Raw genomic sequence first — 23361 nt, 5'->3', positions numbered from 1 at the left:
GATAACAGGGGGAGAAGTGGAAGTGGGGCGAGGGATTGGGGGAGCCCAAGAAGAGACAGGAGTGGGAGTTTCTCATGATGAGCCCGACAGACATAAGAGATGACAGGGAAGTACCCTGCTATTCTTCCCTTTTCAGGTCAATAAATAATTTTTGGCCAAGGCCAAACTACTCTATCTGGCATTATGCTTTTTTTTTTTTTTAAGACCAATTTTCCTAGTACAGTCCTTCCCTTGTGAACTATTCACTATTGAAGGAAAGCTATAAACATGAGCCAATGTGTGGTTTGGGATCCATCACCAAGCAAGGTCTGTCCCAGGGACTGCAGGGTAGGGACACTGAAGGTCTGGTCTACAACTGAAATTTGTCCCAGGCTAAATGGGACTGTCCAAAGCAGGTGGAAAGATGAATACCATTAAGAGCACCTTTTCTAACATAAATCTGAAGACCTGTAATCTACCCACAAAGATGACAAATGTGTGATATGAGGCCCTGGATGTTCTGTAACATCTCCCTTCACCCCAGGCAGAAGATAAAAGAAATCTAATGGGTTGGTGTGAGATGAAAGAAACACTTTTAAGATTTTTTTTTTTTTAAATATTTGTCTATTTATTTGGCAGTGTCGAGTGTTGGTTGCTGCATGTGGGATCTTCATGGGGACATGCAGGATCTTCTGTTGTGGCACACAATCTCCAGTTGTGGCACACACATTCTCTAGTTATGGCACACATTCTCTAGTTGTTGCACACACATTCTCTAGTTGAGGCACACAGATTCTCCAGTTGTGGCACACAGGCTCAGTTGTGGTGAATGGGCTCAACTGCCCTGTGGCATGTGGAATCTTAGTTCCCTAACCAGGGATCAAACCCATGTCCCCAGCATTGAAAGGCGATTCTTAATCACTGGACCATTAGGACAGTCCCAAAAGAAAAACTTTAATAAGGAAAACAGATTGCTAAGAAGAAAGAAAATAGATTGCCAAAGTGAAATTATTTTCTTGCAGGGAGGGGACTTCAGAAACAAGAGATTTCCACCCCTTTGTGGAGGTGGCTCCCCTGAAAGTAGTCAGTTTTTCCAGGAACTTGATAATTCCAAGAAACAAGTATCTAACACAATTGTTTATTTCTCCAGTGTTCCTGAGACAATCAGGTCCTGGTTGTGGATCCCAGAATTTGAAGGCAAGATCATGGGCATTAAGAAAACCCTCCCAGTCCCCAGGCCACCTGGAAGCACCAGCTGCAATTCTAAAAACCAGACTCTGAAATCAGGAGGGTCAAGGAGCTCTCCAGCTGCTAGCTCTGAAGGGTAAGCATTTGAGAGTAAGGATCTTCAGTCTCCGCTCAAAGATTAAAATCTCCTGGGTTATCATCCTGCAAGAAAACAATAAAATATAAACTGTGCCCATCCCACCCCCAACACCCCATGGGCTCAGTGCTTTTATCTGGAAGGCCAGTGATGGGTTTCTGGCGAGTCCTTTGAAAAGCTCCTAAAGCAAATTCACAACCATGCATTTACCTATGATATGTATACTGAATAAAATATGTATTCTTTGGGGTTTTAATAGATTTTCTTGAGGTCCAAGCTTAAAACCTATAAACCTATAGGCTTATGGAACTGCTATTTGAAGGAAGGTTGCTGAAATGACCGTCCGGGACACAGGTGTGTGGGAGTGTGTTGGGGTATAGAAGGTTGTGAACGACCCAGCTCCTTGGGATCCCCGTATCAATTTAAGCAGGAACTTTCTCCCTGGGTGACACCCTTGTTTTCAGATTCCCACCTCTTGAAGTCTGGGCTTTCCAACTGCTGGACAATACACCATATTCTTAAGGGGCTTGCCCGTTCCATATCAAGCCTAGCATGGGACCCATGACCACCAACTTTCTGAAATTTCCCCCAGGCAACTATAACTTCCTCTGAACACCCTTCTTTGTAGTTGTCCTCACTGGTAGTCATTTCCTCTATGCTCACTGAACCTTGCCTCCCAGATCTTTCAAAAAGGCCTGGTCCCTTCCCTCCCCTGCATATGACACCTTTCCAACACTGGACAGGGCTCTTTCTCCCTCTTCTGGATTTTTGAACATGGTACACTTTTCCCCCTGTTCTCTACCCAACAAGGGCTAAGATGGAATAGTCTTTCTTTTGGTCTCAGGCTCCTTCTCACAACTCAGTGGGGGAAATCTATAGCCCCAAAAAGTAAGGAGGGAGGAAAAAAAAAAAAAAACCTTTTGCTAAGAAAAAAAGTCACAGAAGCAAAATTGTTGAACTCAAGCTGACAGATTGTTACCCATCCTGGCCTCTGTTTCCTTAGACATTAAAAGTCAGTGTCTGCAGATTGTTATCCATCCTGGCCTCTGTTTCCTTAGACATTAAAAGTCAGTGTCTGCCCCAAAGTGAGCGCCAAATGTTAACCTGTGTCGTTAAACTGAAGTTCATGCTCAGAAATGGTAACAGCGTCTGTAATTCGTTAACCCCAAGTGATCCACCACGCATCCTCCCGCTTCATCCTCACAGGGTAGCATCCTTCCTCCCGCTTCATCCTCACAGGGTAGCATCCTTCCTTCTTTTAAGGCAACGATTTACCTGTGTTTAAATAAGGGCGAAGTTAGGCACCTTAGCCAAGGTCTCTGATATATTAAAAGGACAAGCCAGTATTCAAAATCTATTTAATTCTGGAGTCTGTGTCCCTAAAGCTACAGCTTTTTCTTCTGTATAAATTGAAGTTTCTGAGCCTCAATTTCCTCTTCTGAAGAACCGGGGTGATGACACCCTCCTGACTTGTGGGAGGATGGTGTAAAGCTGCAAGCATAGGGCCTAGGAGACGCACTGTGTTGAGGCAGCTGGAGCTGTTAACATCTTTGCCTCAGACCACTTTCTCCTTCTACCAGAATATCCCACTTGCTCCATTTCTTCCTGTTATTCTCTTCGTTATCACGGGAGATGGGATGGGGGGAGGGCAGCAAAGAACCGCCCCCAGTTCTAGAAGGGGGATAATTTTAGAAGAGAATCCCCTGGCAGAGGACACGGAGCTGTGAAATTCAACCTGACGCCCTTATCCAAGGGCGGGGCGGGGAGGACAGGGAGTCCAGCTCAGCAGATGCTGCTCTGTAAGCCCTGAACACACCCAGCTCCCACAGGCTGTACTCCCACTCATTGCTCCAGGGCCCTTCCCTCCAGAGGTACCCGGGGCCAGCCTGCTCCTACGGCCTTTGCCCTCAGTGTTCTTCAGCCAGTTCCTCTTTTCACCCGGTGATGCTTCAGCTCAACTTCATCCCTCTTTGCTCTTCCTCCTCTAGGTTCATAGACAAGCTTCCCTCCCCCAGGGTCCTCATCAGCTATCCCACCACAAAGCTCCTACAGAACTTCCCATCTCTAACCCTCTGTAGCCCACTTGCACAGGTACACCTGCCTCTCCAGGTGCAGACACATCACACCTGAGAACTCCCCAGGTTACACAGTCCACTGCCCGAGAATTCTCTTACCATCTACACCCAGCCAGGAAAACCTTCAATCCAAAACGGACCATGCGACATGGGGAATTCTACGATCCTTGGCATCTCCTCCCATTCCAACTCAATGTGTTTCTCTAGCCTCCCTCTCGTCATCTAAACAATCCAGGACCGACGCTACTTGACTCTTCCATCTCTTGTGACCATGAGGAATCCCAGTGCGGAAAGCTGTGTTTGGGGCCACTGCCTGCGGCCACAATGGAGGTGGGGCCGTCCGAGATGCGGACCTGGTGGCATTAAAAAGACCTTGCGGCCAAACAAGATGTGCTCCGCTCTGGGTGTGCCCTGTGAGGAGGTGGGAAAAAGCAGCTCTAAGAAGTCAAGGAAGTAAGTGGGCTTCCCAACATGATTTTTCTACAGACATCAGGCACACATCGGTAATAAATACGAGCATTTATTTGGCACCAGATGGCAATACAAAATCCTGGCAGTGGGAACTGGAAAGGTTCTATCACCTAAGTACTTCCAGCTGACACTGAGCCAAGGGCAGGACTTGGCAACAAGTCTCCGAGCCCCCGGCTCACAGAATGAGTGTTTACTGAGCACCTGAACTACCAGAGCCTGAGCACTGCGCCCGGCACCACGGGAGACACAGAGGAAGTCGCCCTGCACGTGACTTCCGCCCTCAGGAGCTAATAATACCAGTGGATGAAACAAAACACGTGGGAGGACACAGAGTACAAACACTAAACTGGGCATTTTTACCAAAAGGGAAATCTCGTCAAAGGGTAGGATTCTGGCTAGGGTTGCTTCCTTTCTTCAGCAAACATTTACTGAAGACCTATGACGTGCCAGGCACTGGGTCCGTATTAGTGAACGAGAGAGACAAGGTTTCCACCCTCATGGAGTTTAAAGGGGAGATGCGAATGAACACGTGAAGCACGCACGCATATAATGAGTGATTATACAGTGTGATAAGTGCAATGAAGGGATTAAACAGAAGACAGAAATAAAGTTAAAAACAACACTCTATTTTTAATAGAATGGCTTGGGAAGGCCTCCACAAAAAGGTGGCCTTTGAGCTCTGACTTGAAGGATAAAGAAGCCACCAGGGCCAAGAGTGGCAAGGCGTAGGGCTCAGCGGACCCAGGAACAGTATCTGACGGTCTAGGCCAGGAAAGACCTCAGAATGTCTGAGAAACCCAGGACACCATTGAGCTGTCGCTTACAGGGAAATCAGCACTTATGAGGCCCTACAGGCCAATGGAAGGAGTCTGGATTTGATTAGAGGTGTTACAGGAAACCAAAGGGTTCCAAGCAGGGGAGTGAGAGGATCAGATTTATACTTAAAAACAAATCTGTCATACAGAGATTAGATTGTCGTACGGCAAAAAAGGCCTTTAAGAATAGAAGGCTTCATGTAAGTCCATATAAAGGTGGCTTCTAGGGTAAATAAATAACATGTATAGAGCAGTGACCTCCCTGAAATGGACAGTCACAATGGGAAGGGGAAATAACACATAAAATCCAGAGAGGATTTAATACAGAAGAAGAAAGCTGGAACAAAGTACTATACTACATCCTCAAGCAGCCAAACGATCCAATTAAGCTGTATTTTAGACGATTTCGTGGCTGCCGTAAACAGAATGAGACAAAGGTAAAGAGGGGAGAAACAGAAAGCAGAGAGATAACAGCCAGGAAGCTCTTCTAGGAGGGGCACTTCATGGGAAGGAAAACAAGGATAAGGTGGCAGACTGCCAAGCATGAGCAAGCACAGCACCCTTGTCTCCTCCGCTGACACTCCCTACAAGGCTCACTTCAGGAACAAAGCTCGGGGCACCCACAACCCATGAAAAGGTCTTGGAAGCTTCCATGGGCAAAGATCAACAAGTTAACAGACACAAGGCATCCAAATTCTGACCTCTGCTGAAGGCTGAATTCCCAGAGCCCCAAGGAGCCAAGAGCTGAGCTGAGAAGACGGTCCTTCCTGGGGGAGACCCTCTGGAATCGAAGGGGACAAACGCACAGGTCCGGGCCCGCCCACAGTGGCAGAGGGTGCTTGGCCTTTTGAAATCAAATGAAAACTGTCTGCATTGAACTGAAACTCCCACTTTGGGACAAATGGGGCCGGGACATGAAAGGAGACAGGAGGTGTGACCTCTGGGACATCTCAGCTCCTGGAACAAAAGTGATTACCAGGGTGCTTCCTCCAAGAGTGCTGGGGGCAGGAGCTGAACACAAACATCGAGGAAACCCACAAAATACTGCGTGCACAGTGTCATTCGCCAGGTCCCTCAACGGAGGCCACACGCTCCTGGCAACGAGTCCAGCCAGAGCCGGCTCTCCAGGAGAGGTGCGTACAGGAGGAGCTGGTGGTCCGAGGTCACCAGTGGAGACAGTGGGCATGAGAAAGGAGCCTGGGGGAGTCCCAATCCCTGAGGGGAGGCACAGAAGCTGCGCATCCTGGAGAGAGAGGCTCCACCTCGCCTCCTGAGGCCCAGCAGCCTCCACGTGGCCCGGTGACGAGGTGGGATGTGGGGTTGGGGGGCTGGCATCACGTGGGGGGGTGGCCCGGGAAGAGGTAGAGGTGGCGGCACAGGGTGCTACAGTACTCGGACATCTCCTTGCAGCGGTGGAACTCCGTGCCTGGGGCGTAGCCTTCTCGCTCCTTGATGAGCGCGTTCACCTGCCAAGGCAGAAACCCAGCGGCCGGGGTCTGAGAATCGGATGTTTTCAGAATCCCAGCACAAGCGGAAGGGTGGTGGAAGACTGAAAACCAGTGCAAGGGAGCAGGAGGGTGGAACACTGCGCGGCTGGGCGGAGCCCACTCACCTTCACCAGCATGTCAGCCACGTGCATGTCACAGGCCCTCTCGGAGAACACCTGGGTGAGGGCCTCCACGTACCAGGAGCCCCGCTTGGTGTTGCGCATGGCAGCAGTCCCTGCAACCAGAGCAGCAGCAGGCGCCGGCTGAAGGCCACGGGCACCCTCCCCAGCAGACGGACCTCCCCCACACCCGCCCTGGTCAGAGCCCTGAGTGACAGAGCCTGCCACCTCTGGAATCACTCCTCGGGACACACAGTACCTCTGAGGCAGGCGTAGCCACAAATCATGTCTGAGCGGGTGGGCAGCCGCGTCTTCAGCAGCTCCTCTCCGCTGGCATCGCTCTCCTCGCACTTGGGGGATCGGTCATGGTTCTTCCCGTCTTGCAGGTCGACCCCACGATCTGTTTCATCTGTAGAAAAGCAAATAAGAGTGGACAAAGACGTTATTTCCTCCCACCTCTCCCGGGCTTGTCACAGGCAAGCCCAAGTTCCCTGCAACTGGGATGGGAAGAGCCATTTCCAGCTGTTGCCTCCAACCTCTGCTGATGAATTAATTTAAAAAAAAGGAAAACAAACACCATTACTCCCGCTCCTCTGCCAGCGTGCACCGATCAGGCGGAGGGTGCCCACGCACACGCACGTATATGTGGTCTGAGCTCTGTCCACTCTGTGTAACACCGGGAAAGTGCTCAATCAAATACTCCTTGTAAACAGAATGAAAAGCCATCTGCGTCCACGATTCACTCGTCCAATTATTAGTATACCTGGAAGTCAAAGTGCTCCTTATTGCAATACACGATAAAATACTGATAGAGTTATACTACATAAAAAAGAGAAACCAGTTAATAAACCAAAAATATAATTACTACAAGTATGCTGTGTGAAAACCACAACCACAATTTCTATGTTTTTGATAAACACATTATAAAACTAAGCATGATCAGCTGTTTCCATGGTGTTTTTGATATTTTTAAACCACTTATTATTTATTAATTTCATAAGCCAAATTGTAGCTGGCACACAAAATTTAAGAGACACTTAAAATTGGGATAATCAACTGTTTTCTCTTAACAATGTAAAAAGGACATTATTATTCAATTATTAGCAGTAGATCCTCAACATCCCCTGAGCACACGCCCAGCCTTCTGACCGGGGCCTTATCTAGCCCCAGACATGTTCTTTCTCTGACGCTGTTGTTTGGGAGTGCTGGGACAGCTTGTCAAGCCAAAGGTAACACAGTGTGTAAGCTTTCTTTTTCTTTACATCTCCTGCTCCAAGTAACACCCAAGAGAGCCTTAAAGGGGAGCAAAACTTGAAGGTCTATGCAGAAAATGACCAAGATTCACTAATCTGACAAAAATTTACTATGCAACTGCCATGTGCCAGGCACTGTTTTTGTTTTAAGCCCCAGGGATACAGTGAAGAGAAAGTCCCCATCCTCATGGAGCTTACACTCCAGTTTAGGAGCCAGTCAACCAGGGCAGGGTCCTTTTTCGAGGCATCAGTTATGTTAACTAAGTACAGCAGAAGACAGGTGAGCTCAGACTTTTAAAGGAACAGCTGGCTTACTGGTCATCCCTTGGAAGATTTGACTTTAGAGCAAAGATTCAGTTTAGCCCAGGAGGGCGCTATTTCCCTACCCAGGTCTGGTATTTGTATATAATCTCTGAACACAGGAGAAAATGATTGGGAACATGTTTACTTCACTTTGCCAGTGATGCCTCCTACAGGAAACAGGCCAAGCTGCATGCGTCCCTCAAGAGAAAGGAGACGCCTCTCCCGCCTTTGGCTCAGATCTATTGATCAACGAATGGCTCTTTTCTCACATCCCTGTATCTGTTTTCTGTATTATTGCTCCACTTTTTAGGCAGGCTAATTTCCATCCTAGACAGCGTATTAAAAAGCAGAGATATTACTTTGCCAACAAAGGTCCGTCTACTCAAGGCTATGGTTTTTCCTGTGGTCATGTATGGATGTGAGAGTTGGACTATAAAGAAAGCTGAGTGCCGAAGAATTGATGCTTTTGAACTGTGGTGTTGAAGAAGATTCTTCAGAGTCCCTTGGACTGCAAGGAGATCCAACCAGTCCATCCTAAAGGAGATCAGTCCTGGATGTTCATTGGAAGGACTGATGCTGAAGTAGAAACTCCAATACTTTGGCCACCTAATGCAAAGAGCTGACTCATTTGAAAAGACCCTGATGCTGGGCGAGATTGAGGGCAGGAGAAGGGGATAACAGACGATGAGATGGTTCGATAGCATCACCGACTTGATGGACTTGAGTTTGAGCAAGCTCCAGGAGTTGGTGATGGACAGGGAGGCCTGGCGTGCTGCAATCCATGGGGTTGCAAAGAGTCAGACACGACTGAGTGACTGAACTGAACTGAATTTCCATCTATTGAGCCAGTATTTATGATGTGCTACTAAGTGTCAGGCAGTGCCCTGGGCCTGCGGATACAGCAGGGACATAAAAAGAGGAAGTTCCTGCTCACACATTCTCTTTTTCTCAGCACTGCTCCCTGTAATCATCCTAAAAAAAAATTATCCAATTGTTTATTTGTGCTCCCAATAGCTCTGTATTATTATCTTCTGTGAAAGCCCAAAATCTCAGCTGTGACTACAGGTTTATGATCACTAGGATCTGTCTCACGTGGTCAGCCACATCTCACTACACGTGACTGACGCAGATGGAGAACCAGGCATACCTGTGGCTCAGCCCACTGTGGGGCAGGGGAAGGGGTGTCCTTTTGATCTTGGTGTGCTTGTCACACTGCACTCCTCCTCTTTCCCTGAAAGGCTCTACCTGCTGTTCCACTGCTGCTCTCTGCTATGCATGCGTGCTAGGTCACTTCAGTTGTGTCTGATTCTTTGTGATCCTATGGTCTGTACCCACCAGGCTACTCTGTCCATGGGATTCTCCTGGCAAGAATACTGGAGTGAGTTGCTATGCCCTCCTCCAGGGGATCTTCCCCACCCAGGGATCGAACTCGTGTCTCCTGTGGCTCCTGCACTGCAGGTGGATTATTTACCTCTCTCTACTATGTGTTAGTTGCTGAGTTGTGTCCGACTCTTTGCAACCCCATGGACTGTAGCCTGCCAGGCTCCTCTGTCCATGGGATTCTCCAGACAAGAATACTGGAGTGGGTTGCCATTTCCTTCTCCATGATTCTCTGCTATACCCATGTAAAAAATATATTACTTGAATCTTTGGACAAAGGCACCTTTAAATCAAACTCTAAGTCTCTTAAGGGAACAGACCATGTTCTAACAGTCAGAGCTGGTATTCTGTGGCTTTACCATGAGCCAGGCACTGAGCTAATACGAACCACTTTCAGGTGAACCACGTCACCTAACCATCACAACAACACGACCTTAGGACGTGTGATTACCTACATTTTATACCGAGGACTAGGTGAAGGGACATGGAGTAACTGCTCTATAACTTCACACGACTAGTCAGTAGCAGAGGCAGAATCTGACTCCATGTTTAGCGCTTTCAATCACTACTCTTTTCCTCTGAGATGAGATGCACACCCGCATGTCTTCTGAGCGTAATCAGGGAGTCCTGGCTTTTCAAGGGATGAAAAAAGAGTGCATGCAAGAGGGATGGGAGGAGCTCACGGAAGAGCAGGAGCCCAAGGTGACGTGGGGCCTCCACACTGCTCTCCCGCATGACACAGGAGGGGCCCGGAGAGGAGAGGAGGCGAGAATGGGGTGTGGGGGAGAAGAGGAGGAGGAGGAGAAAGCGGAAAGGGGGAGGAGAGGTGGAGAAAGAAAAACAGGAGGAGGACCAAGTGAGAAGGTGAGGAAGCGGAGGCAGCTGGCAGACCCTGAACCAGAAAGAGCGATGAGAAAAGCGCACCAGGGTTAATAATAAGCACAGGAAAAAATGAAGCGTCCTCAGCAAAGAAGGCGAAGGCACTGGCCGACAGCGTTCTGGGGGTGGACGCGGCGGCGCGCAGAGAGCTGACCACCTGGGAGCCAGGGGCGGCCCGAGTCCCAGCACACCCCATGCGTCGGGAGACACTTACAGAGCAAGAGAGGCGGTGGCAGCAGTGAACAGAAGGAGGTGCCCAAGGGATCCGCTAGCACCTGAGAGGAGCAAACAGGAAAGTGAGAGCGGGTGGAGGCTGCCCGGGGGCCACACCCAGGGGCCGGTCCGCCGGGGCACTCACCTCCACGGCAGGCCTGGATGAAGAACATTTTCGGTTTGTTCTGTAGGCTCGGGCAGTTGGCATTGTCAAAGAGCCGAAAAACCTCTTGTAGCTGTCGGAGAGAAATAAGGGAGAAAAGGAGGTTGGTGGTCAGTGGGACCCCTGAGTCCTGTACACATAAACAGCGGCCATCCCTGGAGAGACGGGCAGTGGGACGTGGCGTGGCCCAGGCTCAGCAGCCGCAGCCACAGACTGGCACGCACCTGGAGCAGTTTGCCGTCCACGCCGTAGACGCCGCCCTCCACGCCGTGGGAGAGGAGCGCCACTACGCAGGAGTCAGTGACTCGGTGAGCCGGGAGCTGGGCAAAATTCTGCAGTTTCTCTTGCATTTCCTAGGAGAAAGATGCCTTTCAGTGTTGCTCACTAGAGTCAGCACCTATACAAGCTTCCTTTTGGTGCCTGAAGCCCTAGGCTATTAGAAAATCAAACGCGTTCTCTACCAAGTCAGAAGCTAAGTAAACACAAGAAAACTACACGACTTTAGCTCAGTCGGTAAAGAACCTGCCTGCAGTGCAGGAGACCCTGGTTCAATCCCTGGGTCGGGAAGATCTGCTGGAAAAGGAAATGGCAACCCACTCCAGTATCCAGAGTAGCCTTGTAGGCAACAGTCATGGCTGCCGTCCATGGGGTTGCAAAGAGTTGGGCACAATTGAGCAACTAACACTCACTTACTTAGACAAAACACTGAATATAATGATTCACAGGCTCATTATAAGCTCATGTGAAGAACTCCTGGAGTGAAGCCAAGTTATTAATGAAGCTAATCATGCAGATGCTAGTTAACTTTACCCACTCTTCAGGCATCAACCAGCTCTTTTTTCAGCGCATGTGCCCTTGTATGTTAATGGCACAAAGAGGACTGCCAGGTAAACTGTGAATGAGTAAGTAACACACTTACAAGAAAGTAACAGCCGTTAAGAACTGTTCTGTGATCACGGGCTCACAGGATCATGACAGCAGAGAACAGCAGTACTTCCATGCTGTTTTCTGTCTCAGAAATGAAGTTCCCAGAGACGATGATGACGTCTGTACAAAAATGCTTTTGCTCACAGAAGAACACACTCTATGGAGGACTCTGGACAGGGTCCTGACTAGCTACATGAGCCAGTGGGTTCATAAATTAGAACAGGTTCTAATATCCACTTTGTAAGAAGACAATTAATAGTAAATTTTCTCCAAGTTTGTAAAGATTAAATGAAACACTGCATTGCTGCTGTTGTTTAGTGGCTAAGTCACGTCCAACTCTTCTGTGATCCCAAGGATTGTAACCCGCCATGCTCCTCAGTCCATGGGATTTCTCAGGCAAGAACACTAGAATGGGTTGGCATTTCCTTCTCCAGGGGATCTTCCCAATCTAGGGATTGAACCCATGTTTCCTGCATTGGCAGGTGAGTTCTTTACCACTGAGCCACCAGGGAAGCCCCGAAATATTGCATAGAAAGGGCTTATCACTACGCCTGGCACATACTGCAAAGATCTGCCTTCATACTGTGCCATATTATTTTTCCAAAGAAACGCTGTAGTCCAGCTTAAGAATATTTTTGATCTTGCACTAGACTGCCATATATGAGTAACACTCCACCTTAAGCATTTGCTCTATACAATGTAAAATTATAATACATCTAATAGCATAATTATACCAATGTGATACAAATCGTTAAAACAACGTCTCCCTCTACAACTCAAAATGTCTAGATTGTCTCTGAGGTGAGCAGGGAGAAAATGAGTTCATTTTGCTATGAATTTGACCAAAATATAACGAAGAATGCGCTATAAAGCAGAGCAGTTTCAGAACACATGTATCTAACAGCACCATACCCAGGTCCTACTTGTATTAACAGACTGCAGGGGCTCTCCAAGTGTGACCTCTCAAAGAGCAGCATCAGCCTCACCTGGGAATCTGCAGGAAATGCAGTCTTTGCTCCCGGCAAGCTGAGCCTCCACAAGCCCTCCATATGAGTCTGATGTACTAACATGTGAGAACTTATCTGCTGTTTGGAACATATCTGTTTGCAGATAACTGAGATTTCATAAAAGACTTGAAAGTCTGCAGTTTCACTGGAAATGGAGAAACTGGCTGTGTTGAAAGGGCATGTATACTTTCTGAGCAAATAGAACCCAACCATAATTCTGGAGATCTTAAGGTAATAAAAGATATCCAAAATTCATCCAATAATATATAATCCCCAGAGAACACATATAAGTTATGACTGCTCCTCTGGAGTTGACTATAACAGAATTTAACACCTAACAGTGGAAGCTAATTTTGCTCCAAGGGAATAAAAGTATAGGTTTGGCACTCAGGAGCATTTCGAACTTAACTGAGGTTATTTTATCAGTAAACAGAAGACAACAAAGTCCAAAGTAAGAATAGACAGGCTCTGTAACTGAATTTAATAAGACTAAACCACTGAATAAATGGGGGTTAGTCATTTGGGGGAATTTTTCTGAAAGCAGCATAGCTTAAAATATGATCTTGAGATCTATTTTTGATAAAATTACAGTGCTTCTATAAATAGCAGGGTTCTTCACACTTGTATGTGTTTTTGGCTGGGGGACACAGAAGAAGGGAATAAATAACCTGTGAACTCCCTGAAACTACACACAAAATTCTATGGGCAGCTGCATTTTCCAGAGATGACCCATAGCGCTTGTCACTATACTCTCAAAGCCATCTGTGACCAAATGCAAGCTATAAACCAATACCTGGCGAAAAGAAATCTGCCACTTTAAAGGTTATCTCATTGCCTAACATACAATAAACTGTAATTCTAGAACTAGTAATCTCATGAGGTGGAAGCAATGAGAACAGACTCTGATGAAGAACAGAAGCACTGAACACCTCCATGGGCAGGGAAGATACCAGCATGCTTGCCAGCACCATCAGCATAAGACAATTTAAGATTACACCATCTCAGATTTTTAAGTGACATTATCTCTAAAGCAAAAAAAAGGATAATAGGGGGAGAAAAAGAGGATCTAAATTTTCTTGGTTCTGTCTCTGGCCTGCTGAGGACATTCCATCAGGAAGAGGTCACACCCACTGCCGTCATCTGGTTTCAACCATGCCTGCAAGCCTGCCTGGCCACCGTCAGAAACTGGCCCTGCACTGTCCCGTTCTGCACCTCCAGAGCTGCTGAGGCCCAGATACGTGGGGAGGGCAATACCCTCAAGGTTCAATCCTAGCCCTTTGGCTCCTTCTCAAAGATCATAGGCTCTCATTACTTAAGTCTTTTCCCTACACAAGTAGCTCCCAAATTCACGTCTTTGGTCCTGACTTCCTTGGAGGCTCTCAATTCCTTACGTTTTCCTCCTTCTTCCATATGTAGTTATTCAGTCACAAAGCACTGACGGTACAATCATGCCATTATACTATTTTTCACATGTGTTCTTTTCCTTTTAGTCCGCTATCCTGTTCAGAACCCCTGCCATCTCATCACAGCATGTGGGGTCTCAGCTCCCCAGCCAGGGATCAAACCTGTACCCCGTGTGTTGGAAGCATGAAGTCTTAACCACTGGACTGCCAGGGAAGCCCTCTACCTCATTATTTACAATGGTGTCATATTAATCTTTCTGAATCATCACTGTGAACGCATCACCTTTCTATTCAAAAACTACTAATGATGTTGGAGTGTCAACACAAGGAAGTCCAGTTCCTTTGGGAAGATGTTCAAGGCCCTGGGCACTCTGGTCCCTTGATCTCCAATCTTGTTTTTGGCACTCCTGGGCCCCAGACACTTGGTTCACCACCAGGTCCTGAACATCACACACAGCTCTAACCAGTATGCTGTGCCCCCTGTGTAGGACCCCTTCACCCCTTCTCTCTCCTCAGCAGCTTCCACCCTCCAAGGACAGCTGAAATCTCACACCCTCCTGACCTCTCATTTACCCTCTTGACCACATCTACCCAGGTGGTAGCTTCTTCCTCTTCACTACTGCAGAAGACACTGTCTCTAATCTTTTCTTGTCTCAGGAACATTAGGGGACGTGCTGCTTTTTTTTTTTTTTTTTTTTTAACTGAAATCAAGACTCTCATCTAACTGAAGTGCCTTGAATTCAAGGTTCACATTTTAAAAAATCTCTGAGAGCTCACACAGTTCCCCATTATAAGGGTCTCAAAATTTAGAGTGAAAGTCGCTCAGTCGTGTCCAGCTCTTTGGACCCCATGGGCTATATATAGTCCATGGAATTCTCCAGGCCAGAATACTGGAGTGGGTAGCCTTTCCCTTCTCCAGGGAATCTTTCTAACCCAGGGATCAAACCCAGGTCACCCGCATTGCAGGCGGATTCTTCACCAGCTAAGCCACAGGGAAGCCCGAGAATACTGGAGTGGGTAGCCTATCCCTTCTCCAGGGGATCTTCCTGACCCAGGAACTGAACCAAGGTCCTACACTCAAGGCAGGTTCTTCACCTACTGAGCCATCAGGGAATCTCTGGCAGTTCATATAGTTCCCCGTTATAAGGGGCTCAAAATTGAACTCTGCTGCAATTCAAGTCATGGAACAATGTAATCAGAGAATCAGAACCCAACAGGTCCTTGAATCTGTATCAGGGAATGAGATCTGTGAAGTGGGCTCATAGGCCCATCACGTCACCAAGAAGCAGGAGCCCATAGCTGATGTGGTGATTAGGGATGTATCTTTTAACTATCAGGCACATAAAATCCTTTATCAGCTGCATAAAATTTGGACAACAGAGTTAATCCCTAGTAAAAGGAATGATTAGACCAAAACCACTAAAGAAACGTAAACAGCATTCATTTTGTTAAATGACCTTCTGATAGGACTCCCTCTGAAAGAATTACTGTTGTCCCACCCTTACTCCAAGCCCAGGAGACTCTCAGGAAAGTACCTGATGATCAAAGAACCTGTTCTAGCCATGGCTTTGAAGCAAGGGTGAGTTTACTCCTTTGCAGGAGCTGCTATCACTGAGAAGCTGGCAACAGCATGTAAAGGACAACATTCAGGTATAAACCACTGAAACTGGCCTTACCCAAAGTTTAGCAGATATAATCTATTTCATACAAGTAAGACAACTGAGAAACAAATGAAATCCACAGGCAATGCTCAAGACAGACACGGACTACCCTACCTCAACAGATCAGAGAATCTCCTAGAAACCTTAATTTTACCATGGACATTCCCAAGTTTAGGAGAGTACTGTTTTCCTGGAATCAAATGGAAGAATTAGTATCGATTTACCAATGGACTATTTTCAGTTTCAAAACAGAACTCCCTAAAGGTAAAAAAGTCAGTGGTACAGCCAATAATTGAGGCTAACGGAGACTGACTGATCACAAAAATGCCGATGACCTGCAGGAATCTAGTTCAGAAGTTATCTACCCGAAGATCTGTCTTGTGGTCACACAACTTATAACAGGTCATGTTAATTCATGAAACAGCAACAAAACAGTATTTTACAAGCACAATTCTAGCAAACTTTTATCGGCCAACGTCATCGTGAGAACAATAGCTGGAACCCTAAGCAGCAGTATCAATCAAGAAGTCACTGTCCTGTGTAGTCCTGACTTATATGTACCTTTCCTTGGTTGGCTGGGTGCATATTGGTGTCTCCTCACCTCCTGAGTGCTTGGGAAACAAGTTGCTTAGCTGGGAGAACCCGCTCCTGGACCATTCTTACTCAGGGAGCACAGCCACCCTGGGAGGTCAACACTGCAGCAGCTGGCTGGCCCCAGACCTTTCTCTCTCTCCTTTTAAAACTTCAGGTATTTATTTTGGCTGTGCTGGGTCTTCCTGGGAGGGCTTTTCTCTAATTTAGGAGAACAGGGGGCTACTCTCTTGTTGTGAAACACAGGCTCCAGGGCCCTCGGGCTCAGTGGCTGTGGCTCCCAGGCTCTAGAGCACAGGCTCTGAAGTTGTGACGCGTGGGCTTAGTTGCTCTGAGACACATGGGATCTTCCCAGATGAGGGATCAGACTCACGTCTCCTGCATTGGCAGGTGGACTCTTTACCACTGGGCCACCAGGAAAGTCCCTGTTTCCTTTTTTTAAAAACTAAACTGCAAGGTAGGAGACACAATACAATAAGTAAAAAGTAGGGAGAGAGAATAACTCTAGTAAAGCCCAGCCCGCCTGGCATAGGAGCACGGACATGTCTGGCCCCCACGTGTAACCAGCTCTCTGATGCACACATCAGCATGCCCCACACCTCAGGTACCTACCTGTGCGGTCTGGTCAAGAAGAACGTGAACTTTGTAGCCCAAGAGCTTGAAGAGGGTGACGAGAGTGCTGTGGTCCACATCCCCTCCAGAGCGGAACTCCAGGTCTTTCTCTCCAGTGAAGTGTACATTGCTCAGCACCAGTGCCAGGCCACGGGGCCGAGACTGCAGCCGGTAGGCCTGGGGAGGGGCACCCGATGAGACCATCAGCTTCGTGAGGACAGAAACTATGCCTCCCCCTCCAAAATGAGACATTTCAAGAAAACTAAGATGTCACGTTCTTCTTCGTAGTCCCACCAGGTCAAAATATAGAAATGCCCACAAAAGACAGTCAACAGGCAATGCTTTTAGGACTAAGAAGGCAAGAAGGAAATTATGTACACACAAGCTAGCTATGTTCAGATGCCCAGGAAGGGGATCTCATTTCCCAGTGCCTTTCCTCTTGCCATTTCCAAGACTCACCAGGTGGTGGTGTGTTTGATAAAACTCAGGCGTGCAGGGCTTCACCTGAAGGCAGGGAGGACCATCTCCGTGGTCTAGGGAGTGCTCCACTGCATCTGGGGCACACAAAGCAGAAAAACTAGCTTATAGTCTACCTGGCAATCTTAGTATCTTCATGTAACTTCAGGTACCCTTTGGTCTCGCTCACTCCCCTGGTTCGTAAGCACTACGGAGACAGAGATCCTGTTTGCTTTTGCTCATTACAGGATCCTCTGCACTTGACCTGCATATAGTAGTAGATGCTCAACCCACTGAATGACTGAATGGGGTATCTGATACAAGTCTTATTCTAATCAGTACGCTATCACTGTGAAGTAACTCAGCTGTATACAAACACACACCAATCACGTGAAGGAATCTTTTACCTTCACCAGTTGCTCCAAGGGCCAATCACCATTAAAAAAATCATCTGTGATGGAAAGGAAACAGGTCCAACCTACACCCCACCTAAACTGTCCTGCTGGTCCCTAACAAATGCACTGAGGAAACTGTGCCAGTTATAAACAAAAATAGGTATCACACTATGCAAAGTGAGATACCAGTCAAGGAAATGGAAATCAATCTGCAACAGGGGACTGGTTGGGGCGGAGATGGGGTTGTGCTATTTTACATCATCAGTTCTTACCTGGAGACAGGTGGAGCCGCTTGTGGCGGGCACAGGACTCACACACCGGGAAAGGGAGACTCAGGTCATAGTCACAGCTCAACTGTAAAAAAGCAGGACCCACCAAGCCAGGCTCAGGGGAGCTGGTTCAGATCAAGTAACACAGAACCCTAGTCCCCCACCCCAACCCATCCCCAATGTCTCAAAGATGCCCTTCCCACCAAACTAGCCTTTCTCAACACACACAGCCTAGGGCTCCATACCGGTGGGACTACAGGCTGAAGACCAGACAGGGTTCTGAGCAGCAGCTCCTCCAGGTGACTCTGCTTGGTCTCCCTCAGGGCCACACAGAAGGCATCAAAAGCCTGGGGGCCTCTCTTGGGCAGCAAGTTGAGGAGTTCCACGTTCTGGCCGAAACTGCCAGTCTTGGCCTACAAGAATAAAACACGACGTCACCTTCACTCACCCAGCTGTAATCCTATTTCTCCAGGTGAGAGTCCCACTAACATCATCATCTGTCTCAAGAACTCCTTTTCACAGAAAGAAATGGATGTGTGAACTCCTTTCCGTTACTCGTGGATTCTGTCTTTTCTGTCAAATGCTTGAGGGCAGAAATGCATTTTCACTGCTTTAGGGAATCATGACATCCTTCCCCCGCTGTATCGTGCTCTGTTCTTGCTCTGACCACCCATGTATTTCCTTGGCTTTCCTCTTTTGCCTCGATACCTGAATGTGCTCTCTCATTTCCAAGGTGATAATGTCCTTCTCTAGGAGGTGTTCCAACAGTTCGCTTAGCAGCAGCTCTTTGGCCAACACCACTCGGTTCTTTTTGAGAGCTTCCTGATGGTCAGGATGCATGCCACAGCCTCTCAACATCCTGCAGATAAAAGGCGGACAGAAAAGCCGTCAATACAAGATCTGGCGCAGAGGAGTGGGGTGCAAGAGGCGTCGGTAGGAAAAACATAAAGAACAGGGCTTCCAATAACTAAGACATACTTTATTCAATCTGCTTAAAATCACAGAAGTATTGTTATTAGGCAGTAACACTGATTATAAGCAAATGATATACAATCCTTTATAGAGCACGTTCAGCTGAGATCATCTTCTGTGTTCCAACTAGAATAACAAATGTCTATCGTGACAAAAATCACACACACACAAGTACACATCTTCACAATAAGGAATACTCCTCTGACAGACCAATTTTAATTAAGGAGTACTTCAGAAAACATTTCACATTACTTATCTAAGTTGCTGACAGTGACTGAATTTAAAATAATCCTCTGTGAGAAATAAAATATTTTAATACAATGGCAAAAACTCAACGGACAACTTTAACAGCAAATAAATCACACACACACACACCTTCTCAAGCCTGTATTTTGCTGTGTGCTGTGCTTATCTGCTTCAGTCGTGTCCGACTCTTCGTAACCCTAAGGACCGTACCCTGCCAAGCTCCTCTGTCCACGGGAGTCTCCAGGCAATAATACTGCAGTGGCTTGCTGTGTCCTCCTCCAGGGGATCTTCCCGACCCAGGGATTGAACCCGTGTCTCTTACATCTCCTGCATTGGCAGGCAGGTTCTTTACCACTAGCGCCACCTGGGAAGCCCACTTCTACCAACTAAAACTATGGTTTTTTAAAACGGTTAGCTCCTGTGACAAAATGACACCAGAAATGACGAGAATCCTGTAAGAACCGCATTAAGTAGCAAGTCTGACAGTGACAGCAGATAAATGTCAACGACAGCAACAATCAACGTTAACCTGAAATCACTTATAGGGTTAATCCCTGTAAAGGCTAAATTATTTTGGTAATTTAGTTTATGAGGGATGCCTTCACTTCAAGGACTCCTTCATTTTGCTATGCATTTGGAAAGAGATCCGCTTCTGTTGATGAACTAAAAGAATCATATTTCCAATATATACCATCTATACGCCTGCTGCTGCTGCTGCTGCTAAGTCACTTCAGTCGTGTCCGACTCTGTGTGACCCCATAGACGGCAGCCCACCAGGCTCCTCCATCCCTGGGATTCTCCAGGCAAGAACACTGGAGTGGGCTGCCATTTCCCTCTCCAATGCATGAAAGTGAAAAGTGAAAGTGAAGTTGCTCAGTCGCGTCTGACTTAGCGAACCCATGCACTTGCCAGCCTGCTCAGTTTCCAAATACATGACAACACTGAGGATATGATGGCAGTAAGAAAGGTAACAGCTTCAGTTTGCAACGTAAAAATCTATTTTAAAATGCATCCTGATTTCAAAGATGTTAAAATGTGTTTGTGTGGGGGTTGAGGGTGAGTGAAGTGAAGTCTCTCAGTCGTGTCCAACTCTTTGGGACCCATGGACTGTAGCCTACCAGGCTCCTCCATCCATCCATGGGATTTTCCAGGCAAGAGTACTGGAGTGAGGGGGACATACATTTCAGAATCAGTGAAATACCATGCATTTGTAGAATGTCCATGGTTTAATTCTAGAATGGAGGAGGGAAAAGCAGCTTTGGAAGAGCTTCTGAGGCACAAGAAATCCAAAGGCAGAGGAACCAGCCAGTAAAACACTCCAAGAGTTGTGTTGTTTAGTCATTGTGTCCAACTCTTTTGTGACCCCATCGACTGTAGCTGCTGGGCTCCTCTGTCCATGGGATTTCCCAGGCTAGAATACTGGAGTGGGCTGCCATTTCCTTCTCCAGGGCCCAGGGTTACAGGTAGCCAACTTTCATTGATTTTGGGGTTTGGGACAGTGATGTTTGAAACTTCGCTTTAACTTCTTGTTTCTATCATAATACTCCTATTACCCCATATATTCATTAAAAACCTGCTACAACAATACAATCTAGAGAGAAATCAGAATCATTAAGAATCACCTTGGCACCTGCCAATGCAGGAAACACGGTTCGATTCCTGGTCCAGGTAGATTCCACATGCAGCAGAGCTACTAAGCCTGTATACCAAAACTACTTCGCATGTGCTTTAGAGCCTAGGAGTCACAACTGCTGAAGTCAGCGCACCCTAAAGCCTGTGCTCCTCAACAAGAGAGAGTACTACAATGACAAGTCCAGCAACTAGAGAAAGCCCCAATGCAGCAACGAAGACTCAGCATGGCCATAAGTAAATAAATACTTAAAAAAAAAAAAAAAAAGAATCACCTTGGAACACACACCAAAGCAGACATGCATGAACTCTGATAAGTGTTAATAGGTCAGTCGCAAGATAACATCGCAGCTGGATACTGGGTATTTCCTCAGGATACATACCAATAGTGGGGCAGTTTACTCAACTTTTTTCTCTTAATTTACTAGTATTTTCTCCTTGAAACTTTATCCTCCCTTGGTTTCCATGCCACCATTCTCTCCAGTTTCCCTCTCTCCCTACAAGGTCCCTATTTTCCTTCACAGGACCTTTGCTCTGCCCTTAAACGTTGACAATCCCTCTCAAAGTCTCTCCCCATTCTCTCTCATTCACACAATTCACTAATCGACACTCAGTTCTTAACTCCAAGTTCTGGACTTAAATTTTCCATCAGTAACTCATTAGGGTTTAATTTGAAGCACCATCCATTCTCCACACACCTGCTCCTTCCAGTCTTTCCATATCTTGGGCAGTTTCAAACATGGACTTTTCAGAAGTAACCACAACCACTTAGAACTTTAAGACAGAGGAGGCAGTGGAGAAAACGGACGCAAAGGCGAGTCTTAAAAGTCCTGATTCTGTGTCCTTCTGCAGGTCTGGTTCGAAAGCCCTCCGTTAATCTTCTGGGTCTGCCATGAAAGGATTTACCTAGGGCAGAGACCGAGGCACACTCACCTCCTTGTCTCAAAGTACTCAAATCCCAACACCTCTGTGGAATGCTTTGAAAATCTGGTCATTACACCCAATGCAATACAGATCATGATTTATTCGACCTAAAACAAATGCACACCAGGCAGAGGTCTACAGGTCTCACAGGTTTTTAAGACAGCAGTTTAGTTCCTAAAAAGGGAGTCAAGAAACAGAAAAGATAAAGAATCATTTAAGAGAAGCCGAGATTTGGCGAGGCTGAAAAGAGCTCCTCTGGTTCAGAGCCCCGTGCGTTGGAAGTAATGGAGGCTGGGGAGTCTGTGCACGAGGCGGACAAGGCCCAGAAGAGATTCACCCGCCTGCGCTCCCCTCGGTCATTGCTTCCCTGGCTGGAAGCGCGGATATAGCTGCTTCCAGGGGCTCCGAGGTGAAGAGGCGCCAGGACCACACGCCAGAAATCTGCGTTCCTCCCCTCGGACCCACTAAGGACCCCCGGACTCTCCCCACTCACCTGCGCCCCCTATCAGCGGCCATCTGCTCCTTTGGCTGGAGGGGGGACTGGAAGCCCGCGCTCGGCTCCGCCATTTCCCACTTTTCCCGGGCTGTGCGCGCACCCCCCACAGCCCAAACAAACCGCGAGCCGGGTCCCCAGCATCCCTCCCCCGTCTTCCTGCGCGCAACGCGCCTGCGCACTGCCTCCTCTAGCTCCGCCCCCCACCCCCCCACAACGCGAGGCCGACCCCGCCGGAGCGGTCGCCGCAGCGCGCGCAGGCGCAGAACCCGCACGGTGGGCGCGCTGACCAATAGGGCGAGCGAGCTCGCTAGGCGGAAGGGGAAGCGAGGGGGCCGCCCCGCCCTACATGGCCATCCGATTGGTCGACGGTTCCCGCGGAAATCACAGCTCCCTCCCCCGCACCGCCCACTTCTCCTTACCCGCCTATTGCGAGAACTCTGTGGAGATGGGTGTGGCCGGACTTTTCAATTTATTGAACTGTTGGGACCAGGGTAGGGAGGACAGGGAAAGCACTAGAAGGCGCCGCACAGATTCCTTGCGCAAAGACTGAGAAGAGTGGGTCAGCGATGGTTGAGCAGCTCCCTCGGGCTCAAACCTGTGTTACATGCTCAGACCGTGATTACGGAGAAGCTGGCGTTCTGTTTGGATCTGAGGAAGCCGGTCAGGGAGCCTGGGGTAAAACCCAGCGTCACAGCGCAGGGGTGAGGCTGAAGCAATCGGAGACAGCGCTCAAGTAGCTCCAGTGCCTCATTTAATAGATGATTTATGGGGGAATCCTTAGATATTCGAATTCCTTGGTGGCCCAGACGGTAAAAGCGTCTGCCTACAATGTGGGAGACCTGGGTTCAATCCCTGGGTCAGAAAGATCCTTTGGAGAAGGAAATGGCAACCCACTCCAGTACTCTTGCCTGGAAAATCCCATGGGCGGAGAAGCCTGGTAGACTACAGTCCATGGGGTCACAAAGAGTCGGACACGATTGAGCGACGTAACTTTGACTTTCTTTCTTACATATTCCACCACCTCTCTCCAATAACGTCGGGTGGATCATCATATCCACCCATCCTGAAAATCCCAAGTGCCACCCCCTGGGGCAGTTTAACTCGCTGCTTCCCCATCAGATGGGGACCCTGCATTGGGAACTGCTCTCCAGCTCCCCCGCCCTGATAGCTCAGTTGTTAAAGAATCCGCCTGCAATGCAGGAGACCGGGGTTTGATTCCTGGGTCAGGAGGATCCACTGGAGAAGGGATAGGATACCCATTCCAGTATTCTTGGGCTTCTCTTGTGGCTCAGCTGGTAAACAATCTGCTACA

General features: G+C 47.9%; 1 protein-coding gene across 3 annotated transcripts; it reads right to left on the bottom strand.

The window, feature by feature from the left end:
* Positions 1-912: 912 nt before the first annotated feature.
* On the bottom strand, positions 913-22233 carry CASP2 (caspase 2). 3 transcript variants are annotated; one of them, XM_025291732.3, is made up of 11 exons: positions 22047-22233; positions 18491-18641; positions 18028-18195; positions 17786-17867; positions 17122-17216; positions 16663-16839; positions 10686-10814; positions 10444-10534; positions 6530-6679; positions 6277-6386; positions 913-1368 (listed from the first exon to the last, which is right to left on the bottom strand). In XM_025291732.3, the coding sequence occupies exons 1-11, from the start codon at positions 22118-22120 to the stop codon at positions 1339-1341; spliced, it is 1257 nt and encodes a 418-aa protein (XP_025147517.2). In that variant the 5' UTR covers positions 22121-22233; the 3' UTR covers positions 913-1338. The 3 variants fall into 3 exon arrangements, with proteins under 3 accessions (XP_025147517.2, XP_006071934.2, XP_006071935.2); XM_006071872.4 differs by lacking the exon at positions 913-1368 and adding an exon at positions 3879-6130 and having other exon boundaries at positions 22047-22232; XM_006071873.3 differs by lacking the exons at positions 913-1368; positions 6277-6386; positions 6530-6679 and adding an exon at positions 10296-10360.
* Between the last annotated feature and the right edge of the window lie 1128 nt (positions 22234-23361).

Source organism: Bubalus bubalis, chromosome 8 (assembly GCF_019923935.1).
Source record: "Bubalus bubalis isolate 160015118507 breed Murrah chromosome 8, NDDB_SH_1, whole genome shotgun sequence".
Classification (NCBI taxonomy): domain Eukaryota; kingdom Metazoa; phylum Chordata; class Mammalia; order Artiodactyla; family Bovidae; genus Bubalus; species Bubalus bubalis.
This window is presented reverse-complemented; position numbering and strand designations above follow the sequence as displayed.

What these genes read in the sequence shown, in the direction of transcription:
- CASP2 (XM_006071872.4), bottom strand. Translation starts at nt 22,120, where the DNA reads ATGGCGGAGCCGAGCGCGGGCTTCCAGTCCCCCCTCCAGCCAAAGGAG. An exon ending in TTCTTGACCAGACCGCACAG is followed by an intron (nt 10,815 to 16,662) that starts GTAGGTACCTGA and finishes TCTTTCTCCTAG; the next exon opens with GAAATGCAAGAGAAACTGCA. An exon ending in TGGACGGCAAACTGCTCCAG is followed by an intron (nt 10,535 to 10,685) that starts GTGCGTGCCAGT and finishes TCTCTCCGACAG; the next exon opens with CTACAAGAGGTTTTTCGGCT.